Below are 21,633 nucleotides of genomic sequence, written 5' to 3'. Positions count from 1 at the left end.
AAATATGAGCAAGTTACAGATATGAGGATGCTTGAATGTGAAGGTGGCAGAGTAATGAGAGGACAATGTGCACACAGCAAAGGAGAGCAGGGAGAATGACAAGGTTGTGATTACGTTTATGCATAGGATAATATAGAAATTTTGTACACAAGATCAAGCACTGAAGAACTGACAAACACTCATTAAGATACTGTTTTAGAACACCTGTAAATAGACTGTAGTAGTGATACTCAATTGCCACCCTCTTTGTTTTGAGAACAAAATAAATTGCTTTTATGAGTCTTGAGACGGTTGCTGTGCATTTGCCTTGGGTTCCGTTATTACAAAGGTTGTCACATTTTGATCATTGCAATGAATAATAAAGCAGTCGAAATGTCAAGCAATAGTACAAGCAGAGGGTAAAGTCATAGTCACACATTTTCATAATTTATTAGTGGGTTAGACTATGCTGATGATTCATATTATGACCATTCATTTACTCTCAGATAATGTGGTATCCATGGGGACAGCCAGCAGTATAAAACCAAAAGGCCAGGGAGGAAGGAAGGGACAGAAAGAGATACAAATTGGACTTTAAGAGCATGAGAGCAGGGAAAGGGATGGAGAGGGAAAAGCAGATTATTGTATGTAGAGTGATTGTTGCCAGGTTACGGTTGTCTAGGAGACCTAGAATCATCATGACATACACATTGTGTCCATTTCAGCTGTGACTGCACTCCATTTCTCTATAGGTTGCATATAGATTCTGTGATGCACACACAGTAAATTGCATTTGCGAATATAAAATGCAACACACTGAATTAAAATGCGGAGGATTTTGTCCGATATCTGCTGCCCTGCACTCATCTGCACCACTCTCTACCCTCAGCACATCCATCCTCCCACTTCCACCCACACATGGACAAAAGACTGAGCGTATCATAGGTCGTTATATCCGTCATTTGTTATCAAAGAGAGAGCTTTGCTGTAATAAAAGTAAAAAATAAAATGGTGGCATGATATTCTGACTCATTCCCTTGGCTCCAAACTCCTGGAATGAAGAAATAGGTTACATTTTGAATTCTCACGAAAGGAGCTGCAGGCTCCCTCTTGTGGCAGGATAAAATTGGAACATGTTCATGAGGTCTGCCAGCCACACAGATTGTAAGAGCGCAAATGAGACAATTATTAGAGGGATATATGAACACTGTTCAGATGGCAGATATAAGGGTAAGACTGTCAAACCATCAGTAATAGATTCATGCTGAACTCTTCTGGCTACTTTGTAGCTTACAAGAGTGGGGGGGGGGGGGGGCTGCTGCGAGGGCTTTGACATCTGAACAGGAAGTGTGACGGTGATCTGAATTTCTAAAATGGTCCAGTTGGTGGGAGAGCAGACTGGCACTCAGAGTGCCAATATACGAATGCACCTGAATTAAGACATTTTGCATCAAGTGCCAAGGATGAAAATAGTAAAATCAAACCAGTATGCAGCATCAGCTCTATGCACCTGAGACACTGACAGCCTCAATGACCAATGTGACATCAGTGTAAACTAAAGCTTAAGCAAATTTGACAAAAAAAATAATATGATAAAAAAAATAATGACACTAGCATGTAGAGAAGACTACCAAGGATACAATAAAAAAAGATACAAATTAAAGCAATACCATTTTCAAAATTTGTGTGTAGAGAATATTGGGATTAAAGAACCACAGAAGCCCATTTAATTAATTCTCTCTTTAATGGAATGATTTAAGTATGTGTACATTTGATCCTACTGTTAGTAAGCTTTTCATTCAACAAAAGATGTGACATTGACAGAAAGTGGAAGTCTTGAAGAGCGCACTCTAGGCTGAAAGAGTCTTCAGCTACTTCAGAGGCTGCAGGCCTGTAACTTCTTGTCCGCCAGCTTGAGAGACACCCAGGTGTTGAGCATGGAGGCCCTCAGCTTGCACCACACCAGATGGTCGGTCAGGCCGAAGATCTGGGCAGCAAACTGAGCAGCAGCCTCTGGGGAGAGGACTGTGGAACAGCCAAGACCTGCGGGCGGAAGAGAATGTGACGCTCAAGTAAAATGATAAACACAAACTCACATGTGACTGAAACAAGTCAACGCACTAGACAGTGACTGTTTAGAAATGTGTTTACCGCTTGGCATGCGAAGGGATGACCAGACGTCCTGTGCCCCCCAGTCTGGAGTGAGAGGGGGGCAGTTGATGACGGGATAAGCCGTGTTTCCTGACATCACCGGACCAAGGCCGTTGCTTCTGCCCGCTACAGCCACAAACACGGTGGGTATGCCATCACCTGAGGAAAAGCATATATATCAATACATACAATAACTATGACATGAGAGATGACAACATAATCCCCCATTTCTTTAAGAAGGGAAAAGAGAAAGAAATCAGTTGAAACAAAGAGGGAAAAATGTGGCGTAACGTCACATTGACCTAAAAAGGCTGTTATGGAAAATCTGTTAATTCCTTTAGAACATTTACTTGCCACTCTGGTTTTACATTATCCATAGCCTGATTCACTTGAGGACATGTTGCTTTAACATTTTGAAATATCATTTCCTATTAATGTTAAAAATTATGACCTGAGCGAGAGCTGGCATGCTATAGTTGATACCCAAAAGATATAAACATACAGATTCACAAGCATCAAAATGATTCCTGCACAACAATTAAATGCTTATTGTCACTTCCAGTTAAAATGCCTGAATAAACACAAGGAAGCAATCATTTAGTCTGTATTAGTGGATTATGACTTTGGGTAGATGAGGATGTTTGATCATATTTCAAACTGTATAGAATCCCATGAGCAGCGGAAGATAATTTGATAATGATTTACACACACAACGTATCCAGTGTTATCGATGGATGTGGAGAAATGCCATCATTTCTCCACTGCTAAAAACATCACTAAGATACTTTAGTCTTTGTTAAAAATGAACGATGCACACCTTCATATTGTGCTTTGATGCGGAGCGTCTCATCTGGACCTTTGTGTGCTGAGGTGACTCTCAGGATGCAGGGGATGCCGTAGGCGGTACAGGCCTTCCTGATTTTTTCGCAGTGGGCCATATCAGAGGTGGAGCCCATCAGAACCACCACCCTGCCACCGGCCTGGGGCTCCAGCAGCAGCTAGGGACAAACACAGCGCTCATTAGCTACGTACAATTCACAAGTTATCAGTCCACTAAACATTCGGGTGTTCATGCTCTTGTGAGTATGGAGGTGATTCAATAAAAAAACCAAAAAAAACCCACAATGCAACCCAGCAGCTGTGTGAATACAACAAAGAGACACCTACACATTCATGTTTATACAATTCTTGAATGAAGAGTAAACAAAAGTACAAGAGTTCACAAAAGTAATAAAACTGGAATGCACAAAATGCAGACAACTAGTAAATGCTGAACTAAGACTGTCTGTCAATACTACATGTTGATTCTAGGCAAACGCTAAAGCCTGTTCTGATAACAGACAAAGCAGGTCACATTGCTTGATCTTGTGAGCTAAAGAGCAAATTGCACAAAGTTAGAGGGGCAAATAGGTTCAGCGTACCTTGACCCTTTCAGAGACCCACTCAAAGTTTCTCTTCACCATCTGCATTGCTTCAGGTGTCACTTCTTTCAGGTCTCTGTATACCTAGAGTGGAAAAAGGTAATTTGTTGAACAGCCATTTACTAGAGGAGATCAGCGAATTCCATTTTCTGAGAAGTGTCAAAATTAAAAAAAAAGCAAGGCAACTGGTGAATCCTTACCTGCTTATCTTTTTGCTGGCTTCGATCTCCGGCTGGCCACAGCCTCCATGAATCATTGTCGATCACATCAGCAAGGACGATCTCTTTGGTCGTCACATTCACACCAAACTCGATCTATGGAGCAAGGAAGATAATCCTCCTTAGTTGGGAAACGACTACAATTGCTCAGTAGAAAAGCAGGTCAAGTCAGTCAAAGTCGGGTCTGGGGACCCCCAGGGGTCCTAGAGGGAATTCCAGGGGGTCTCCAGAAAAATTTGCAAAGGTTTAATCACCATTATTTCACTCCATGGAAGTTAGCACAATGAGAGTAAGTATATGGATGACTATTTTGCTCATAGCTTTCACTCTTCACCCTGTTGGTATCCTCTGATCTACAGTATATACAGTTATATAATTCTGCACCAAGTCATATCAAACAACAAAAATATTCTCAGAAACGGTTCCACTGGACAAAATCTTAAATCTCATTACTATTAAATGGGGTCCGTGGTCTAATGCAGATCCATTTGGGAGGTCCTTGATATGAAAAGGTTTGTGAAGCCCTGATCTAGGACACCATGTTCCCAAATGACCAGCAGAGGGTAATGTAGCACTATGTACCTTCATATCCACCAGTGTGCAGTTCTGCGTGGCCCAGGCCTTCTCCAGGATCTCAAAGATGGCCACAGTGCTGCGATTCATGATGTCCACCTCACACTGGCCAATAGTGAGCCCAGCCAGAGAGAATTTGGCCTCCAGCAGCTGCTCCTCCGACCACTGAGGATCATTGTTGGCATCATCCTATATCAAGACAACAGAGACAGATGAACATATTAGACCTGAATTGACATATGGAAAGCGACCAAGGCAGGTGGATAGGGATACTTTGACTATTATTCGACCTCAGTGACTTATATCAGCCCGTATTGCCTAAGAAACATAAGACACACATACTTTGAAGAACATCTCCATCTTCAGCGGGGAGAAGCGGTAGCCTTCCTTTACTCCTGGATTCCTCTTGAGGAAGGATCCAGTTGCCACTCTGCGACAAACCCACTCGATGGGAATCATCTCACAGTGGGTTGCAATGAATGCAGTGTCCGAATGCTGCTTCTCAAATGCAGTCTTAATACCTGGAAAATAGGGTATACAATTTATTAATTCATCAGCCTCAAACTACACCATAGATCTACTCAAAGCTCAAATCCATGTCTCCTCAGCGTATCACTTCTGGGTATAAATGAACAGATTTTTTTAAGGACAACTCTTTCTGATGAAAAATGGTTGTTTTCCCTGTGATATTCCAACCTCACATTAGCACTATTTGCACAATGAGCTCTGAAACAACTGGAGTATCATACATCTCCAACCCCATATTTTAACTGTGTGTGTGGTATAAGTTTGGATTGCAGACTGATCTTTTATGACACAAACAGTTTAAAGATGTGCAAATTAACCACTAGAGCTGTCACCACCCTAAGATGAATGAGTGAGTTGGGGGGCGGGGGGGGGTCGTCACATTCTAGTAAATTATAAGAAGCAAAGTCTGAAGTCACAAGACAGCCATTAGCACAGTCTGGCTGACACATGGATTGCACTCATGAGGGGCACATGAGTTACACTTACCCAATTACTTTTAAATTAATGCAAGGTGGAAAGTAATTTTGGAATCTGTGCTTTTTGTGCACTTTAATTTGAAAAGGTCAAACATCTATGCATGTAGGCTACAAGGCTCAGTCAGTTCTGCACATGCATGCCTCTGTTCGGTTCCCTTGTAAGCACTAAGCACTAAAATCTTTGCTTCAAAAAGATTCTTGAATGGCAAGAAAATGTTTCTATGCATGTAGGAAAGTTGCAGAGTTTGCTACAACTGCTCCACCCGCGCATATAAACAGGCTGCATCATGCTTTGCGTGAAAATCAGAAACACAGTAAGCCAATTTGCCCTGATGTGAATCCTCACCAGACTCCTGCAGCAACTTGAACACGCAGCTGGTGGTTTTGTTGGCGATAGCGGCCTTGCCCTCCATCTGGTCCTTCCTCACGGCATTTCCAGCGGTGATCTGGTCTTTGGACTGGACCAGAACCAGACCGGGCTGGTCCACGAGCTCGAAAATCTGCTTCGTCTTTCCCTCATTTAGCTTCTTGCCGATCTTCAGCTCTAATAAAAAAACACAATCAGACGCTGAACAGTGAACAACACATTCAAACTATTTAGCTTTCCAGTTAGGCAACTTCTGAACACTCATGACTGCGTGAATCACTTTGACAGTAACAGGTTGTACTGTACCTGATGTGGAGGCCATGTTGTTCTTTGAAAACCTGTAGTCCTGAAACACAAAAGATAAAGTGAAACCAGGCAGAACCTGCAAATGTTTCTTATGCCACTCCACCAGGACGGGACTTGTGGTCGTGAGGAAAAGTTAGAACATGGATAGAAAACAGGAGGCGCGCAGGCAAAAGAACGGGGAAGTGGACTGGGTCTTACGTGCTGTAACAGCCAATCAGAACGCTGTATCGATTCACACAACCAATCACAGCAGCGCAGTATTCATCACGCACGGGAACACGCTCCAGAACAATAAAAATGCAAGGAGACTTTTTTTTTTTTTTTAAATCGCTAAACTATCCCCATTTTGCTTCCTCGCAACAGGATTAATCCGTCACAACATTTGATAAACTTTATCAGGAGAATACAATTACATGACCGAATCGATTAATGTGTCAGATTCGTTGTTTTCTTCCTCATCGCATACTATACCACGTGTGTTAACTTGTGAGTTTACAGCCAATTCAAGAAGTCAGATGTTTGATTGAATCAGTTTCGATTAATGTATCGTCTGATACTTAAAGTCGTCCGCTAATTGTGGTCCGTATTTTTTCCTTGTCGCAAAAATACCACTTGTTTCGACTTGTGATTTAACGGCTAGTTCAAAATGTCACTTTTTGTTTGCTGAACTGTTTTCTGACCACGTTGTACCGTAGTCAAAGCTATTGGCACGTGGTCACTCCCAACATAGTGTAGGCACGCACGCGCTGATTACTCAGTCAAGGTAAAGACACGGGACGCCTGGGGACCGGAGCACCGGACAGCGACGATGGAGTTTGAGGAGTCCGGTATCGGAGAAGAGTGCGGGGTGTTCGGATGCGTGGCTGCCGGAGAGTGGCCGACACAGCTGGAGGTGGCACAGGTCTTAACTTTGGGACTTGTGGCGTTGCAGCACAGGTAGGTAACGGAGGTCTCGAGGGCATCAGGGTATATGGACACTACAACTTGCTTTAAAGTAAAGCCACAGCTGATGTTGGTTTTATTGTCACATTGGTGAGCGAAAAGATACAGCAGACATCTGCTTTGACGCCATCGCTAAATACAATAGCTACTTAAGGGACCGCCCCTGCAACATAGTTTGGTGACCTAAAGTTAAGTCTAAAAAATATCACATTGATCAAACAATAATATGTAACGTTAGTCATCAGTCATTGCACCACTAGCACCCAAAAACTTAGCCGATATTAGCGGTGTGGTAAGTTTTGGTGGAAATAACTTGCAGGATGCAGGAAATGTGCAGCCTCGGGCTAGAAAGGGAAAAAAAAGTGTGAGATGTCTGTTGTGGGAAGAAAACAACAATGCCGAGTTCACCACAGCGATTTCAAGAATGCATGATTGAGTCTATTCGGTAAACTGGCAACTAAAATGTAACGTTACTGTGCTGCTAATCAATCGCGTGACTGGAGGCAAACTTGTTATTTAACATTTTGGAGCCAAAGTGACTCTTGAAACGGCCGACCCACTGTGAGTTTGTGCTCTTTCCCCGTGTTCATATAAAAACCCCCAACTGTATTAATCCCATAATGTTTTTTTAGGGTACTACACAAAGATCATATCTAACTTCAAAACTATAGCCTACTAACTGTAGGAGTATTGTAATGTATGAGATACAGTTCATACTAAGTACAATATCGTCACTATAAACATACTATTGAGTACCGCACACACTTTAAATCCCCATAGGAATATTTTGAGACTACACCCACATCCCTTATAACACCTATACACCCCTTATAATCCTTGAATTTGCAACAATTTATCCAGCATAGCAGCTTCATTAAGAGTAGTTTGTATTGTGGGCCTTCATTTCTTAATATTAGTTATTCTTTATCATATGGGGTTAGTTGAGATTACCTGTCTCTCTGGGAGCAGATTAGGGGAAGCCATTGAACAGACTGAATTGATCTCTATTATCGGGATGTGATCCTGCTCTTCTTTACACTGGAGCTCCATCCTATCTGCACAGTCAGTCCCAGTATGCAGTCGCTTTACTGGTCTGAATGTGGTATCTGAAAATATAAACAAGACCAAAAGGTTCAGATTATTTTTCTCAGTTACCTGAATGTTATTGGTCTGATAAAGGACTTCATTATAACTTTTTCCTTTTTGGTAGCAGTTAGGACTTGGTCTCAACCAGCCCTTGACCATAATTTCATTATGAGACTCCATGGCAAATCATGGGACTGAGTCACTGAATTAGAATTTACAAAGTCTTTTGTTGGTTGTGGATTTGTAACTCTTATCTTGTGACATGCAAATGTGACATTACAGGAAGAGGCAAATTTCAAACCTTGATCCATAGCTTTCCTCTTCATTCCTCTGTTTGCCGGCAAGGTATCCTCTTTATCTACCCGAGTTTCAGTAGGGCCTGCAACACACAACATAAAACAGCTTTAAGACAAAGACAACAGACTGTTCTCTTAAAGCAAAAATCTGATCCATCAAAGTTCACAAGCTATTTCCAAGCTATTTGGAGATACAGGTAAATTTTTCTTATTCAGATTCTGGTAAACAGTTTAAAACACTGTGAAATAAAGCTAATTTTCATTCTCAGATTTGGTTCTGGATAATTGTAGCTTTTGGAGAAAGTTGTTTTTTGCTGTTGTCGTGTGAAAACATCAGACCTCTGATTTTGGTGATTTTCATGTTTTAACTTCAATTGAAGGATTACATGGTCTTCTGTGGGAGTTTGCATACAATCATGTGAGTGTATGACTTGATGGCATTAATGCTTTTTACAGACTCTGCATTCACTTCAAGGCTCCAAAGTGTGACTTTTGTCTGGTGCCTAAATTAAACTAAAGCTATATTTGTTCTGTGGTTGCACCAGAGTGAATGGTAAGATCCAGCCAGTCTCCAAACCAAAACCTAGCCTTTCCTCTCAGGAGTAATGACAGAAATATTTCTTCAGCTAAGAAAGAATATGTCATCAATATTTAATTGTAACTGGCTGTCTGACAAATGACAATTAAGCAAAGCCACAGAAACAAGCTAAAACTTGCTCATTCAGATTGCACAGCAGTCAACAAAATAAATCAATATATATATTGAGCGAGGGTGTCTGATGTTGAAAGACCCGAAACACCCAAGGACCCCAGGTTACATCACTGATGATGTGTTCAGGAGCATCAATAGATGTATTTTACCAATCTCACATAGTTCAAGCAAGCAGAAAATCACTTAAACAAATGTTGTGCATTCAATAGTTGTCCATACTGCATGTGTCTCTGTATCTAGTGTAATCAATATCTAGTTGGATATCCCTGGGTAAATATTGGTGCATTTTGTCACTTTGTGCTTACAGTATGAGTTTTAAAAAGGGGCATAAGGAATGTAGAGTCAGGGAAAAAAGCTTGAATGCTGTTGACCTATGAATCCTGCTGATTGGTCCAGCTGAGGTCGGCGGTGGACTTTTGTAATTCATGATAGAGCTATATGTGTGAATTCTTACTCAGCCAATAGCTATATACTGGACATGAATGAAAAATAATATCAGGCTCACTCATGAATCTGTGTTGTTGATCCAAGCCGCGCTCCTTGCCTGTATGCAGCCTTGGTTCTGCGTTGTTTGGTATAATCTCAAGGCTCATAGATGAGACCGAGTCGGCGTTGGAAGTTCTTTCCTCCTCGGCGCCCATCATTGAAGTCACTGTATCCACTTTTGGCAAACTGACATCTGTACTGCCGTCCTCCTCACAGCCGTCCAACACGGTCGAGCCACCTGACTCCGCCTGGTGGTCTATGTATCCCATATTATGTGGCGATCCGTTTGTTGTGCGGTTCAGAATGGCGTCCACCTCATCGTAGAACCTCATGAGGCGTCGTGGATCGGCGGCGTCAGCTTTACCCCTCTGGAGGGAGCGGTAAAGGTACTTGAGGTTTTTATACTTGGTGTGGCACTGTTTCCAGTCGCGTTCAATGCCCTGCTGCATCAACCGGTTGGAGATCTGGACGAAGATGTCTCTCTTTCTGGTCGAACTCTCCAGCTGCCTGCACACACCCTCTTCGGACCAAACTTGAATCAACGCCCGCACCTCCTGGTCACTCCAGTTTCGACCTGTGTCCGACACCGTGACCACATGGAACTGGTCAGAGCCGGATGGATCTATGGGTGATAGACGGACATCTGGAGTGACGGAGAATATAATATGGAAGGAGAAAAGATTACAGATACTGCAAATACAAGTAAACACGAGTATGCATGGGTTATATGATGTGGCATACCTGTTCCCCTCCATTTTGCATCCATGTCTACATCGATTTCATAATCATCGCTGTTGTCATCTGAAAATAAAATGTGTTTAGTAGAAAAATTGTGTTCTTTTAGCCTGTGTCCTGAATACAATAATACTGTTGTGTGCAGTGCAGATTGAATACGTACCATCATCAATTTCAATGACGAGCTCATTCTCAATAGCTCTGGTCTGCGTTGTCTGGCCTGCTGGTGATCCCAGCCTCCCTGCTGCTATTTCTCCATCACACAGCCTCTTCTGCATCTCCTGGGTCCCATCATCCAGCCCCTGGTCCAGCAGAATGGCCTCCACCTCATCAAAGAACTTCATGTACTTCCCTGGCCCACCTCCACTGCCCCCTCCGGCAGCCTGAGCGCTCTTGGCAGTCTTGTACTCGTACTTGAGGTTTTTGTATTTCGTTCGACACTGTTTCCAGTTCCGCACCACTCCAAAGCTTCTCTGCATCTGACGGGCCATCTCCTGGAAGATGGACTTGTTGCGTAGCGTGCACTTCAGGCGCTCTCGTATACGGCGGTCAGCCCAGACACACAACAGCGCCCGCACTTCCTCATCTGTCCAGTGGCGGCCCCCCTCTTCAGCCACACACTGAGTGTAAGGGGGAGGGAGAGCCCCATGAATTCGACCCTTGATCCCTGTGTACACACACACATACACACACACACACAGAATGTGCGTTCTATCAGATACACTGGGTACTTATTACAAATTAGGCTGAGTATCAAACTGTTTTAAGTTGAATGTAATTTAGCATGTGATTACAATTTTTAGAGCAAGCAGAAGTCATAAGGATTTTCCACAGTAAGTCAGTTTGTTCAGTTTGAAGCTAAAGTAGGTCAACTGACATGCTTGTTTTTTTTCTCTGGTCAGTCAGTTGCACTTTAAATGTGCCAAGATGTTTTGAGCATTGTTATATTGTGATCCTCAGCAGCACAGTTGGGGTTAGGGTTAACCAACAATTACCTTCCTGCACTGGAACTGTGACAGAGGAAGAGTAGATTCCTCTTTCATTACCCATTTCTTCCTCCTCTTCCTCCCAGCCCTCTACTGGCCTTCCATTAGAGGTTAGGTGGGAGTCCCCTCTTTGGCTGTAGTTTGTTGATGTGTCTGCCGCCTCAGTCTTCCTGCTCTGAAGTCCCAGGCTCCTGCTCTTGGCCTGACACTCCCTCCAGCTGCGCAGAACGCTGAGCCTTCTCAGACGCTCTGAGATCAGCTCAAATGTGGCTCTGCTCTCACCCATGTGCTGAGCTCCCACTTCTTCCCACACTGACATGAGAGCTAGAGCCTCTGCTTCCCCCCATTGCCTCTCCACCGCGGCATTCACTTCTACTACCCCGTTATCACCTCCTCTTTGTCTCTCTGCTCTTCCCTCCATGTTTGAGCTGACCTGGAAACGCTTTCTTTCTCCCCCACCCGTCGGTCTCTGCTGCCCGGTTCCCTAGGCAACCAGGCGGTTAAGCCTGAAAGCAACGCCTCCATGGAGCAAAGCAGCCTCACTACTGGCTTAAGCTGTGTGGTGTGGGGGCGGGACCAACTGTAATCCGAGAAGCAGCTTGGTAAATAGGCTGAAACTGCAGCAAGACGACTCTCCTTATATGGCAGCTCCCCTGCCGTTGCACAGATCTCTTTTTTTCCCTCTGTTCCTGCTTGAATACTCCACTCCTACCAAACTGGTTTGGTTTGCCCTAAGGCCTGCATCTAACAGTTTACATTTAACAGGTTGATTCATGTTTAGACTGTTGAATTGTAGAAATTCAGAGTGACATCTCCTCATACATTTCAAGGCTCACTGATCCCTGGCATATTATTCAACCAATTTATATGTGATTGTTTGTGTCTACATAGGGGCCAGGAAAGTGCTGGAATTGTCACAAGCAATGGAGCCAGTCCACCCACATACGCAACCCACAAGGTAAAATTGAATCATGGCACTGGTGTCTTGTAAGAATAAAAAATATGATTTACAATCCAGACTGTGGATCCTTTTTTTTTTTTTAGGAAAATAAGCCATTACCTCACATGTGTTTTTTTTTTAAACACGTTTTGTGCACAGTATGTGTAACTGAAAAACAATTCTCAATCGTTCTTCTTCCCGTTTTAGGGGATGGGACTAGTGAGCAGCGCTTTCCCACCTGAGGCGCTCCTGAAGCTGCGGTACGGTAACCTGGGTATCAGTCACACACGCTATTCGACTACAGGCTTCTCAGAGCTGCAGAACTGCCAGCCCTTTGTGGTGGACACACTCCATGGCAAGATTGCTGTAGCACACAATGGAGAGCTGGTAAACGCTTCAGCCCTGCGCAAAAAGGTTAGCACCTTCCACATGTGTACTTGTGTCTACATGTCGACTTCTCCTGGAGACACGTCTGTCTTTCCTCCCATCCATCACACAGTGCAATGCAGGCCCATCCTACAGTTAATATAGACCCTCATTTCACTATATTGCTTGCTCTCAGTTTGATCTTGTTACAACAGATGCTGGCATTTAAATGCTTTGCAATGTGTGATTGGTATTTTATCAATGTCAAACTAGGCTGCTGTCATCTTGATGCATTAGATCTATTCACTTTTTTTTTTTTAAACTACAACAACAAATACAGGCAAGAAAAGAAAATACAGTTACACAATAAATCCCAACAAAGCTCAACAAAATTAAAAATTCCCTTCCCATTCCCTTGAGCCTTCTCTAGACGTAGTCCTTCATCTCCTGCCCCCCAAACACAAAGCAAGCCTCAAGTTGGAACGCCAATAAAAAAGTCATTCTACAAGAGTAAATCCCCCATTTGCAAACACAAATTCTTCGACATCACAAAATTATAATTAATACAGGCCATCTCGCATAAAAATACAGTGACCTACTCTGTCTCCCCAGCCTCACGCAATGTTTTGTAATTTTGAGACATTTTCTGCTCTTTTTTTCTTCTGTGCTATGGACTCTATTTTACTAAAATGACATACAAAAGAAATAAAGCTATTCAACTTTAGCCCTTCATTATTAGCAGCTCTAAAAATAAAACATTTCCCCAAATAATATAATAATATTTCCTAAGGAGCTTGCGCTGCATTCCGAGTCACCCAAGAGTACCTGTAATAAACCTAAATTACATTCTTTTTCATATTTTCTAGTCCACTTTTGCACATACAGTATGTCCAGCAAAGCCACCATCTATTCACTTGTTGCTGATATGCTCATGTATGATAACTTTCTTGTCTGCATACAATACAAAGGTTATGCATGGAAATGGATATTCTGCATGAAATTATCCCTCTGTGTGTGTAGTGTAGAAATCATTCTAAGTGTCTCCTGCAGGTGATGCGGCATGGCGTCGGCCTGTCCACCAGCTCAGACAGCGAGCTCATCACCCAGCTGCTGGCACTGACTCCACCTATGGAGGAGTTGGATGCTCCAGACTGGGTTGCCAGGTCAGTTTTACGACATAACGCTGTAGATAATATTAACCATCTCCTACACCCCAGTGAAGTATTATTTTATTTAAATGACATTTGTATTGCAGAATTAAAAATCTGATGACCGAGACCCCCACATCGTACTCTCTGTTGGTGATGCACAAAGACGTCGTCTATGCCGTCCGTGACCCTTATGGAAATCGGCCCCTCTGCATCGGACGCGTCGTCCCCATTTCTAAACTGCACAGTTCAGGTACTCAGACATTGCATCTTTTTCCATGCGAGTGCTACATCACAAACACCCAACTTTAAACAAGCTAAATTATGTTATATATGATTACTACTAGGGCTGCAAATAATGATTATTTTCAGCTATTTTTTCGATTAATCATTTTTCGATTAATCATTTAGTCGATAAAATGTAAAAAATAATGGCAAATGCCCATCATAAGTTACCAGAGCCCAAAGTGAAGTAAAATAGCTTACTTGGTCTCACCAGTAGACAAAAAAACCCCATAATGTTCATTATATAAAGATATGAAATGGAAAAAAGCAAGCAAATTTTAGCATTTGTGAAGCTGTACCCAGCAAATGTTTGGTATTTTTACTTGATAAATGACTAAAAAGATTAACTGATTATCAAGACTATAATCGGTTAATTTTATGTCGAATGACTAATCGATTAATTGTTTCAGCACCAATTACTACCAGTTTCTTGTGCTCTATGTGTTTGTCCTCAAAATACCCTAACTCCTATCACACTGATTCAGAGTAAGGGTTATCAATACTCAAGCCTCAGCATTTTTAGGTCACAGGCCAACCTTGGTAAACAAGATTTCATCAGAGGTCAGCGGTGTAAATGTGGATAATTGACTGCATTCTCCGTCCCTGTCAGGTGCTGGAGAGGGGGACACCGAGGGGTGGGTTGTGTCTTCAGAGTCGTGCAGCTTTCAGTCCATTGGTGCCAAGTAAGTTTTCCCCATCTGTATAACATCTTCATCGTTACCATAGCAGCCTGTGTTGCTGTGAGTTATGACCATTTTCTTGGCCTTCCTGGTTCTCAGGTATTACAGGGAGGTCCTGCCGGGAGAGATAGTCCAGATCTCCAGACATGGAGTGAAGTCTCTGAGCGTTGTCCCTCGTCCTGAGGGAGACGTCCCTGCCTTCTGCATTTTTGAATACGTTTACTTTGCCAGACCAGACTCCATATTTGAAGGTATGAATATTTATTACTAGTATGGGTTGTTGTATAACCCTGTTTCTTCATAATAAGGCTCTACCAATCTTGTTACGTTATTATTGAAATATACTTTTCTTTAATTGAACGCATATTTTATTCCACTGTATTACAGGACAGATGGTTTATACTGTCAGGCAGCGCTGCGGTCGGCAGTTAGCCATTGAGGCCCCAACCGATGCAGACGTGGTCAGCACTGTGCCAGAGTCTGCTACCCCTGCTGCACTGGGATATGCTCAGCAGGTCGGTCTGCAAGCTGCTCACATTTATACTCAGCAAAGAAATGCAGTTAACACACCACACTCCTGATAGTCCTCTCACCTCCGCCTCACCTGTCCTCTCCCTGTCTCCCTCTGCAGTCGGGGCTGCCGTACATAGAAGTTCTGTGTAAGAATCGCTATGTTGGGAGAACGTTTATTCAGCCGAACACCCGTCTGAGGCAGTTGGGAGTTGCCAAAAAATTTGGGGCGCTGACAGACAACTTTGCTGGGAAACGAGTGGTATTGATTGATGACTCCATTGTCAGGGGCAACACCATCTCCCCCATAATAAAATTGCTGAAGGAAGCTGGAGCAACCGAGGTTAGTTGTCTAGAGCTTGACAAAACTGTCAGTGACACTACATTCTCATTATGCTGACCCGACACTGTTTTTGAATATTGACCTGTAATTCCTCCTGGACAGGTCCACATCAGAGTTGCCTCTCCACCCATCAGGTTCCCTTGCTACATGGGTATCAACATTCCAACTAAGGAGGAGCTCATTGCCAACAAGCCTGAGTTTCAGGACATCGCTGGATACATTGGTGAGTGCCATGGAAGTACATTTCACTGACAAAACATACACCAAATCAGTTTCAGTAATGTCTTATAATTAGGCTTGAGTTGAAGCATTATCTGGCTTCGCTGACAGTTTTAAAAAGGGGTGTATTGTAGCCTCATTCTTGTGGCTTCTTCAATGCATATCCATTAACACTTTGACTGTTGTATAGGCGCTGACAGTGTCCAGTATCTGACCGTAGAGGGCCTGGTGTCAGCTGTCCAAGGGGGAATCGCCTCCCTCCAGGAGAAGGACGAGATGATCAGTTCCAATAATAAGCCCAGCAAGAGAGTTGGCTACTGCACTGCCTGCCTTACTGGAAAATATCCAGTGGAGCTGGAGTGGTAGCTACTGTAGCAACACTATGACCAGCCATATGAGACCAGAGCTGCAACAGCGCTGTGGATTACGGCAAACTCCCATGTTCTCCTGAGTTCCACAACTGAAACTATTATCGGTTAATGAAAAGTTGCCTTAAAACCAAGAAATGTGTGGCTTGTCTCAGTACTCCAACCCGTGACACAGAGAAACGTAATAAATGCACAACTGCAGCATAGTGCTTCCTCTATAAAGGGCGGTGTTGCAGTAATGCTTGTGTGATAATTATCCTGCTGAGCTCCTTTAACGGTCCCATGTAAGCCAATGTATTTTCAGTCTTTTCATTTTTGTTTTGCACAGTCATGCCTGTCAAGCCTGAACCTCCAACATGAGAACATTTGTTATAACTCACCATGTCAGTAAAAACGCACAAGGCTTGCTACCAAAAATAAATTGACAGGGCTTTTCCATTACTTTATAATGCCTTCAGGAGGTAAGGCTTGGCTTACTTTATGTTCCTTATTCAATGTACTTTTATACATATTTTTCCTGAAACTAACAACTGTGTGCTCACTTCATCACATTTTATGTCTGAAATGGTTTGACTGCTGGATATTTTCACTTATCTTTTTCTTTCCATAAATTGTAAACATTCCATGAATATTATGAAAGGAATTAAATGTGTCTTGATAGTTGGGAGTCCTTTCCCAAAATATGTAAAAGAAGAAATAAAGATTTAAACAAAACCAACAAAATAAACAGTGACTTCCGTAAGAAAGCAGGTATTCCAAATGGTTTTTTTTTAAAATATTTTATTATTTTCTTTAATTGCATACTGGTCATGGACATGACACAGATTAGTACAGAGATTAATTAGTCCAAGAGAAAGTTTAACATTGAAAATACACTACAAGACATCAACAAGAGGAAGCTTACAATGACCTGATGATAATAAAATTATTATTAGTTTTACATCAATGCTTTCCTAAATCAAGGGGTGGTGAAGCACCACAGTGAAACATCCATATAAAACAGTTAACTGGAACCAAAACAGACGGACCTACAATGACCACTGCTGCAAATTACTGTTTCACACCAGCATATATGTTACATCAGGAATTATCAGTTAATTGTTTTCAAGAACAGATATACATTGGCAGTAGATGGAGAGATGATGTGGGCAGACTTTCCTGCCAGAGGTGTAGTCTCTGTTCAGCTGTCTTCTACATGTTGGGAAAAGAAGAGGGAGATTAAAAGAGCATTGAACAGCTGTGAGGCTGGAAAGAAATGCACACAATACATTATTTATAATTACCTAGGAGCAGCCACTTTGCCATTTTGCTCTGCCAAGTGAACCTCCTGTTAAGTGGGGAATAAAAAGATCTTAGGAAATAATGATCATAGGAATCAACACTGGTGCCAACTACTTTTATCTGAGGCTGTGCATTCCCCATACAAACCTTGCTGTCCACAAACTGACTGTAGTCTTCTCTCTCTAAAAAAAAGCAAGGGACACATGTTACAAAATAAGGAACTAATATAATAAATAATAGAGCTCTTAATCATTTTGTACTGCATAATACAGTCTTTTTCTAGGGGACCGTTACCGGGGCCAGAGAATTCTGCTGAAGATGCGGGCCGGCCCAGAGTCATCCATCCTTCGCGGCGCGTTGAAGGCTGCTGGACGCTGAATATCTGAGCCATGGCATCGTTACTGCACCTGGAGAGGTTGTCATGGGATGCCTCTACTCCTGCGGGAGAGAGAAGACGCCTCAGCATTTCTTTCCCATGGCGTTTGGAGCCTGGGGAGTACGCACAGTACCCATCCCTGGAGCGTTTGGACTGGGGATGGCTGTCCCGGTCCAATTCCCTGTGGCGCTTCCTTAGAATAGAGCGGTGGGGAGACAAGGCGAGAGCTGCCAAAGCTGAAGAGGAGTAGCCTCTGCTGGCCTCAGAGTTCCTAGCACACACGCGACAGGGACGGCCACTGGAGAGAGATGATTTGCCCTGGCAGACAAACCTGTGGTACAGTTTCTGAAACTTGTCCTCAAGCTCCACGGGGGAGTAAGAGACGCTGCTGGACAGGAAGGACGAGTCAAAGGAAAGGTGTCGCTTGAGCCTGTGCCGGCCTGCCACTGCCGATGACTGAGGCGAGTAGAGCTTTGGTTGGAAGGAATGATAGGAGTCTTGAGGATAAAGCCTCCTTGGTAGCATGGTCGACCTTTGTAGAGGGGAGGATGGAGATGCAGACATCGATCTGGGTTTCTTCAGTTCTCTGGAATAGCTTCCCAGAGAGTCTGACCTGGGGCTTCTGGAAAGGGCATAAGGTGATCCACCGTGGCCTTCCCTGGCCATCAGCCTCGTTTTTAAGGGGCCTTGCCTGACTGGGGAATAGTGGATATTGGACCTTTCTACAACTGCAGAGGTTTCCATTACATTCATGGGGCACCCAGGCCTCTGAGTGGTGAAAGCCCTCTGAACTGCGTGTGTGGGGAGAGAAAGCCTATTTGACCTTGGAGATGGATCCATAGATGCATCAGTTGTGGGGTAGCAAGGTCTTATAGGACTAACGGTGAGAGTAGTGGGCTGTTCTCTCTGCTGTGAGGAGGTATAGTCAGATACTTGAGGTAGAGTGAAGGTCTGGTTCAGTGAGATCTCCTTCAGTTCTGAACTCTCCTGTGCAGACGATATCCCAGAAGAGCAGAAGTCCATCACCAGGATTGGCCCAGGCTGATCTCTCTTCAGTGAGCCTCCCTCCCTCCCAGGAGACGGCCTCTCTGCTTGCCAATCCTGCAGGTGGGTTACAGTGCGCAGGGGAGATCGAAGAGCAGTGTCAGTCCTTTTATTTGATATTCTTGGGAAGCTCCTATTCAACGAGCTGTTGGAAGACATCTTGACTAGGGTTTTGCTGTTCATCTTCTTTGGGTTGCTGCTGGTGTGTCTCAATGTGATATTGAAGGTGTGGTTAAGGTTGCTTCTATTAGACAGCCTTCGCAATCTGCGGTATCTCCTCAGCACAGAGTCAGCAGCCTCAGAGACATGCTGGCGATGCCAGGCCCTCCCTATTTGACTGATCGTGCTGGGGTACAGTTCCATTAAAGAGCTGCCTTGACTACTCAGAGACTTTTCCAGTTCCTCATCCTGGTCCTCGGGCAGGAGCACCGACTCAGAAAAGTTTGTCTGACTCTCATCCAACGAGCTCACAGTCAGCTGGGTGCGGTCATTTCCAGACATACCTGTGGGATGCAAAAAGAAAAACAGTTACTTAACTTATAGGTTATTTAAATTGTCACATCCCTATTTCAGTGTCTGCAGATGTGAACTGTGTCATGAAGTGAAAGCGAAGGACTGCTTTTTTTCTTGACTAAAGAATATCAGTTTGGACCTAGTAGAGATTTACAAAAATATGTTTAAAAAGTTTGCTTATTGCTTGCTTGCTCTCACCTTCATGCTCCACAGTAGAATTAAAACTGGACACATCACTCTCATCAGCTCCACCAGTTTGATGCGAGTCCAACTGTTGAAAATAAAGTAAGCCAAGGTGAAAAGATAAACTACGTATTCGAGACAGTACTGTTTGGTAAATACAGTAAATTTAGCTTGGTGTCTCTCTCAGTGTAGAATGTATGAATTTCTCCAGAGTTCAAAGAGAAAATTAGAAGGGAGAAAAAGCTGTTTTTTCCCCCCATGACAATCGCTCTGTAGCTGGAGCGTGACCATTCGGGTCTGCTTTGATAACTTTGAACCTTGTTTACTTTTTTTTTTTTTTTTTTCCCCCAGCTGCTGCATCTCAGAGTAATTCTCAAAGATGTACTGTATATTGAAATGCAAAAAGGATGAAAAAAAATCTGTAATTAATCTCTAATTTGATTAATACAGTCATAAACTTACCAAATATTGTGTACCCTGAAATGAACCCTGAACAAAAAGGGCTATATGGTATTTAACTGTTCATCTGATATGTCGTAAATAACACAAATTGAAGTTGAAATTTGCACTTTCACCTCAAAGTCATGTCATTTCACAATCAAATTAAGCAACGTAAAAAAAAAGTGTTGCTGTCCTAGTATTTATACAAACTAGTCCATACCCGGGATGCACAACTCCGCGCAGACTTGCCAAAAATGCGCATAAACAGCGTAAATTTGGGAAAATGGAAAAATCAGCCTCGTCAGTCCCTGCCTATGCCAATGCTCAATGCCCATGTGCAGTTTCAGATTGATTGGCCAAACCATTGAGGAGCAGAATGGATGCAGACAGACAGACAGAAGGACAGCTTTCCTCATTTTATAGTAGGATAGTAGGATGACTGTGCCAGTGGTGTAGCATACCCAGCATATGTAGAACACAATCTGATGTTTCCTTACCTTTGATTCCAGCTGCGACAGCTTCATCTTTGACATCTCCATGTAGTGCCCCACCTCTTCATCATGCAAGGACAGGTCAGATCAAGAGAGACAAGATACAGAATGAGGCCAAGCGACAGTGACAACTACTTTACTGCGGGAATGGAAACAAGTAAATGACTACTTGTTAACCACTGGGTGATGTTGTAGTTGAATAGATACACTAGACATTTAAAGTTACACTAGATATACTCACACGTCGGTTCTACATCTAAAAGCAGTAGGGGCATAGTGAACAAAAATAGCATATATGCGCCAGGACATATTGTAGTATATCACGAGTAATCCAATATGCGGTAAAACATACGCCAATAATCACTTATAACTAACTTCATGATCTTGGAATAGTCTGTCAGCGCACAATCTGATTTATGTATGCCCTCCATACACAGAACGACTGTAACAAAGCCATTTGAAATACATATGTACATTTGCAGTAACAAAAGCCATTGACAGGAACAGTGTATTGGTAACCTGGTTACCTGTCATCTTTGTAGTCTCGAGGTCCACTTCGACCCCCCCATCCTGGTACTGCAGTTTTGAATACTGTTAAAAGCAATTGCAGAAGTTAGCACACCCGCTTGCTAGCAAATCTCTATTTAGCAAACATTAATTTAAATAACTTCACCGACCCCACTTCCGCCCCTAGCTGTAACAGAACTAACGTTAGCTGAGCCTGCTTTCAATTCTCCAAACAACACGTACACACCTTCTCGATGATTCGCTCCAATGTCATTTTGAAAATAAGGCCATTTCTATGCATTTGGGCCTCTGTGTAGTCGTCCATACTGCAAATCAAAATTACGTTTCTAGATGTTGATAGATGGCGATGAATTAAAGTCGCAAACCAGACCAAGTTGTCTAAAAAAAAAAAAAAGGAAAGGCGGGCTTTGAGAGTTCGAAGTTTCCGCTTCAAAATAGCGACAGATGATTGGACGACCGTCTGCGGTGCCTTCAATGTTACAGGAAATATCGTAATTACTATTTCAGCACTGGTGAAATACCCAACAAAGTGTACATTGAATGGGAATATCGGAGTGTGTTGATACATGGCGAAATGGACAGTTACTGGGCAGAGAGCATGTAAACCGTGTCAACAAATTATGGTAAAAGTGCTGTATACAACAACTTTTGGCGG

General features: G+C 43.0%; 3 protein-coding genes across 4 annotated transcripts; 1 reads left to right on the top strand and 2 right to left on the bottom strand.

Annotated features, from left to right (window-relative positions):
• Window positions 1-1,718: 1,718 nt before the first annotated feature.
• paics (phosphoribosylaminoimidazole carboxylase, phosphoribosylaminoimidazole succinocarboxamide synthetase) lies at window positions 1,719-11,700 on the bottom strand. Of its 2 annotated transcripts, none has more exons than XM_071515570.1 (15): window positions 11,272-11,700; window positions 10,440-10,943; window positions 10,283-10,342; window positions 9,561-10,184; window positions 8,349-8,426; window positions 7,913-8,067; window positions 6,020-6,059; window positions 5,693-5,890; window positions 4,685-4,863; window positions 4,352-4,531; window positions 3,752-3,865; window positions 3,552-3,635; window positions 2,948-3,128; window positions 2,131-2,289; window positions 1,719-2,022 (listed from the first exon to the last, which is right to left on the bottom strand). In XM_071515570.1, the coding sequence occupies exons 1-15, from the start codon at window positions 11,681-11,683 to the stop codon at window positions 1,856-1,858; spliced, it is 3,135 nt and encodes a 1,044-aa protein (XP_071371671.1). In that variant the 5' UTR covers window positions 11,684-11,700; the 3' UTR covers window positions 1,719-1,855. The 2 variants fall into 2 exon arrangements, with proteins under 2 accessions (XP_071371671.1, XP_071371672.1); XM_071515571.1 differs by having other exon boundaries at window positions 9,561-10,163.
• Window positions 6,763-16,843, top strand: ppat (phosphoribosyl pyrophosphate amidotransferase). The gene is made up of 11 exons (XM_071515572.1): window positions 6,763-6,955; window positions 12,154-12,220; window positions 12,410-12,616; window positions 13,619-13,731; window positions 13,824-13,969; window positions 14,612-14,684; window positions 14,781-14,932; window positions 15,069-15,196; window positions 15,313-15,534; window positions 15,637-15,757; window positions 15,944-16,843. Exons 1-11 carry the CDS (start codon window positions 6,828-6,830, stop codon window positions 16,117-16,119), a joined length of 1,533 nt encoding a protein of 510 aa, XP_071371673.1. The 5' UTR covers window positions 6,763-6,827; the 3' UTR covers window positions 16,120-16,843.
• Window positions 16,844-16,971: 128 nt separating this feature from the next.
• Window positions 16,972-21,341, bottom strand: LOC139641277 (uncharacterized). The gene is made up of 8 exons (XM_071515579.1): window positions 21,205-21,341; window positions 20,978-21,041; window positions 20,457-20,512; window positions 19,534-19,606; window positions 17,697-19,325; window positions 17,550-17,584; window positions 17,405-17,448; window positions 16,972-17,312 (listed from the first exon to the last, which is right to left on the bottom strand). The coding sequence occupies exons 1-8, from the start codon at window positions 21,280-21,282 to the stop codon at window positions 17,216-17,218; spliced, it is 2,076 nt and encodes a 691-aa protein (XP_071371680.1). The 5' UTR covers window positions 21,283-21,341; the 3' UTR covers window positions 16,972-17,215.
• Window positions 21,342-21,633: the final 292 nt, after the last annotated feature.

The sequence above is a fragment of the Centroberyx affinis genome, unplaced genomic scaffold (assembly GCF_046629955.1).
Source record: "Centroberyx affinis isolate AG114_WGS23_722 - 3 ecotype Tasmania unplaced genomic scaffold, CSIRO-AGI_Caff_v1 ptg000359l_1, whole genome shotgun sequence".
NCBI lineage: Eukaryota > Metazoa > Chordata > Actinopteri > Beryciformes > Berycidae > Centroberyx > Centroberyx affinis.
Note: the sequence above shows the minus strand (reverse complement) of the source record. Positions and strands in the feature narration are given on the sequence as shown.

Bases quoted from the DNA above. Each gene is read 5' to 3' on its own strand.
- LOC139641277 (XM_071515579.1), bottom strand. From the start codon at position 21,282: ATGGACGACTACACAGAGGCCCAAATGCATAGAAATGGCCTTATTTTC. The intron at 19,326-19,533 runs GTGAGAGCAAGC...TGCATCCCACAG, and splicing joins TTCTACTGTGGAGCATGAAG to GTATGTCTGGAAATGACCGC. The intron at 17,585-17,696 runs GTAACGGTCCCC...GCTTTTTTTTAG, and splicing joins AGCAGAATTCTCTGGCCCCG to AGAGAGAAGACTACAGTCAG.
- paics (XM_071515570.1), bottom strand. From the start codon at position 11,683: ATGGAGGGAAGAGCAGAGAGACAAAGAGGAGGTGATAACGGGGTAGTA. The intron at 8,427-9,560 runs GTGAGCCTGATA...TGTGTGTTGCAG, and splicing joins TCAACAACACAGATTCATGA to GCCCTACTGAAACTCGGGTA. The intron at 3,129-3,551 runs GTACGCTGAACC...GTTTGTCCCTAG, and splicing joins GGGTCTCTGAAAGGGTCAAG to CTGCTGCTGGAGCCCCAGGC.
- ppat (XM_071515572.1), top strand. From the start codon at position 6,828: ATGGAGTTTGAGGAGTCCGGTATCGGAGAAGAGTGCGGGGTGTTCGGA. The intron at 12,617-13,618 runs GTTAGCACCTTC...TGTCTCCTGCAG, and splicing joins CTTCAGCCCTGCGCAAAAAG to GTGATGCGGCATGGCGTCGG. The intron at 14,685-14,780 runs GTAAGTTTTCCC...CCTGGTTCTCAG, and splicing joins TTTCAGTCCATTGGTGCCAA to GTATTACAGGGAGGTCCTGC.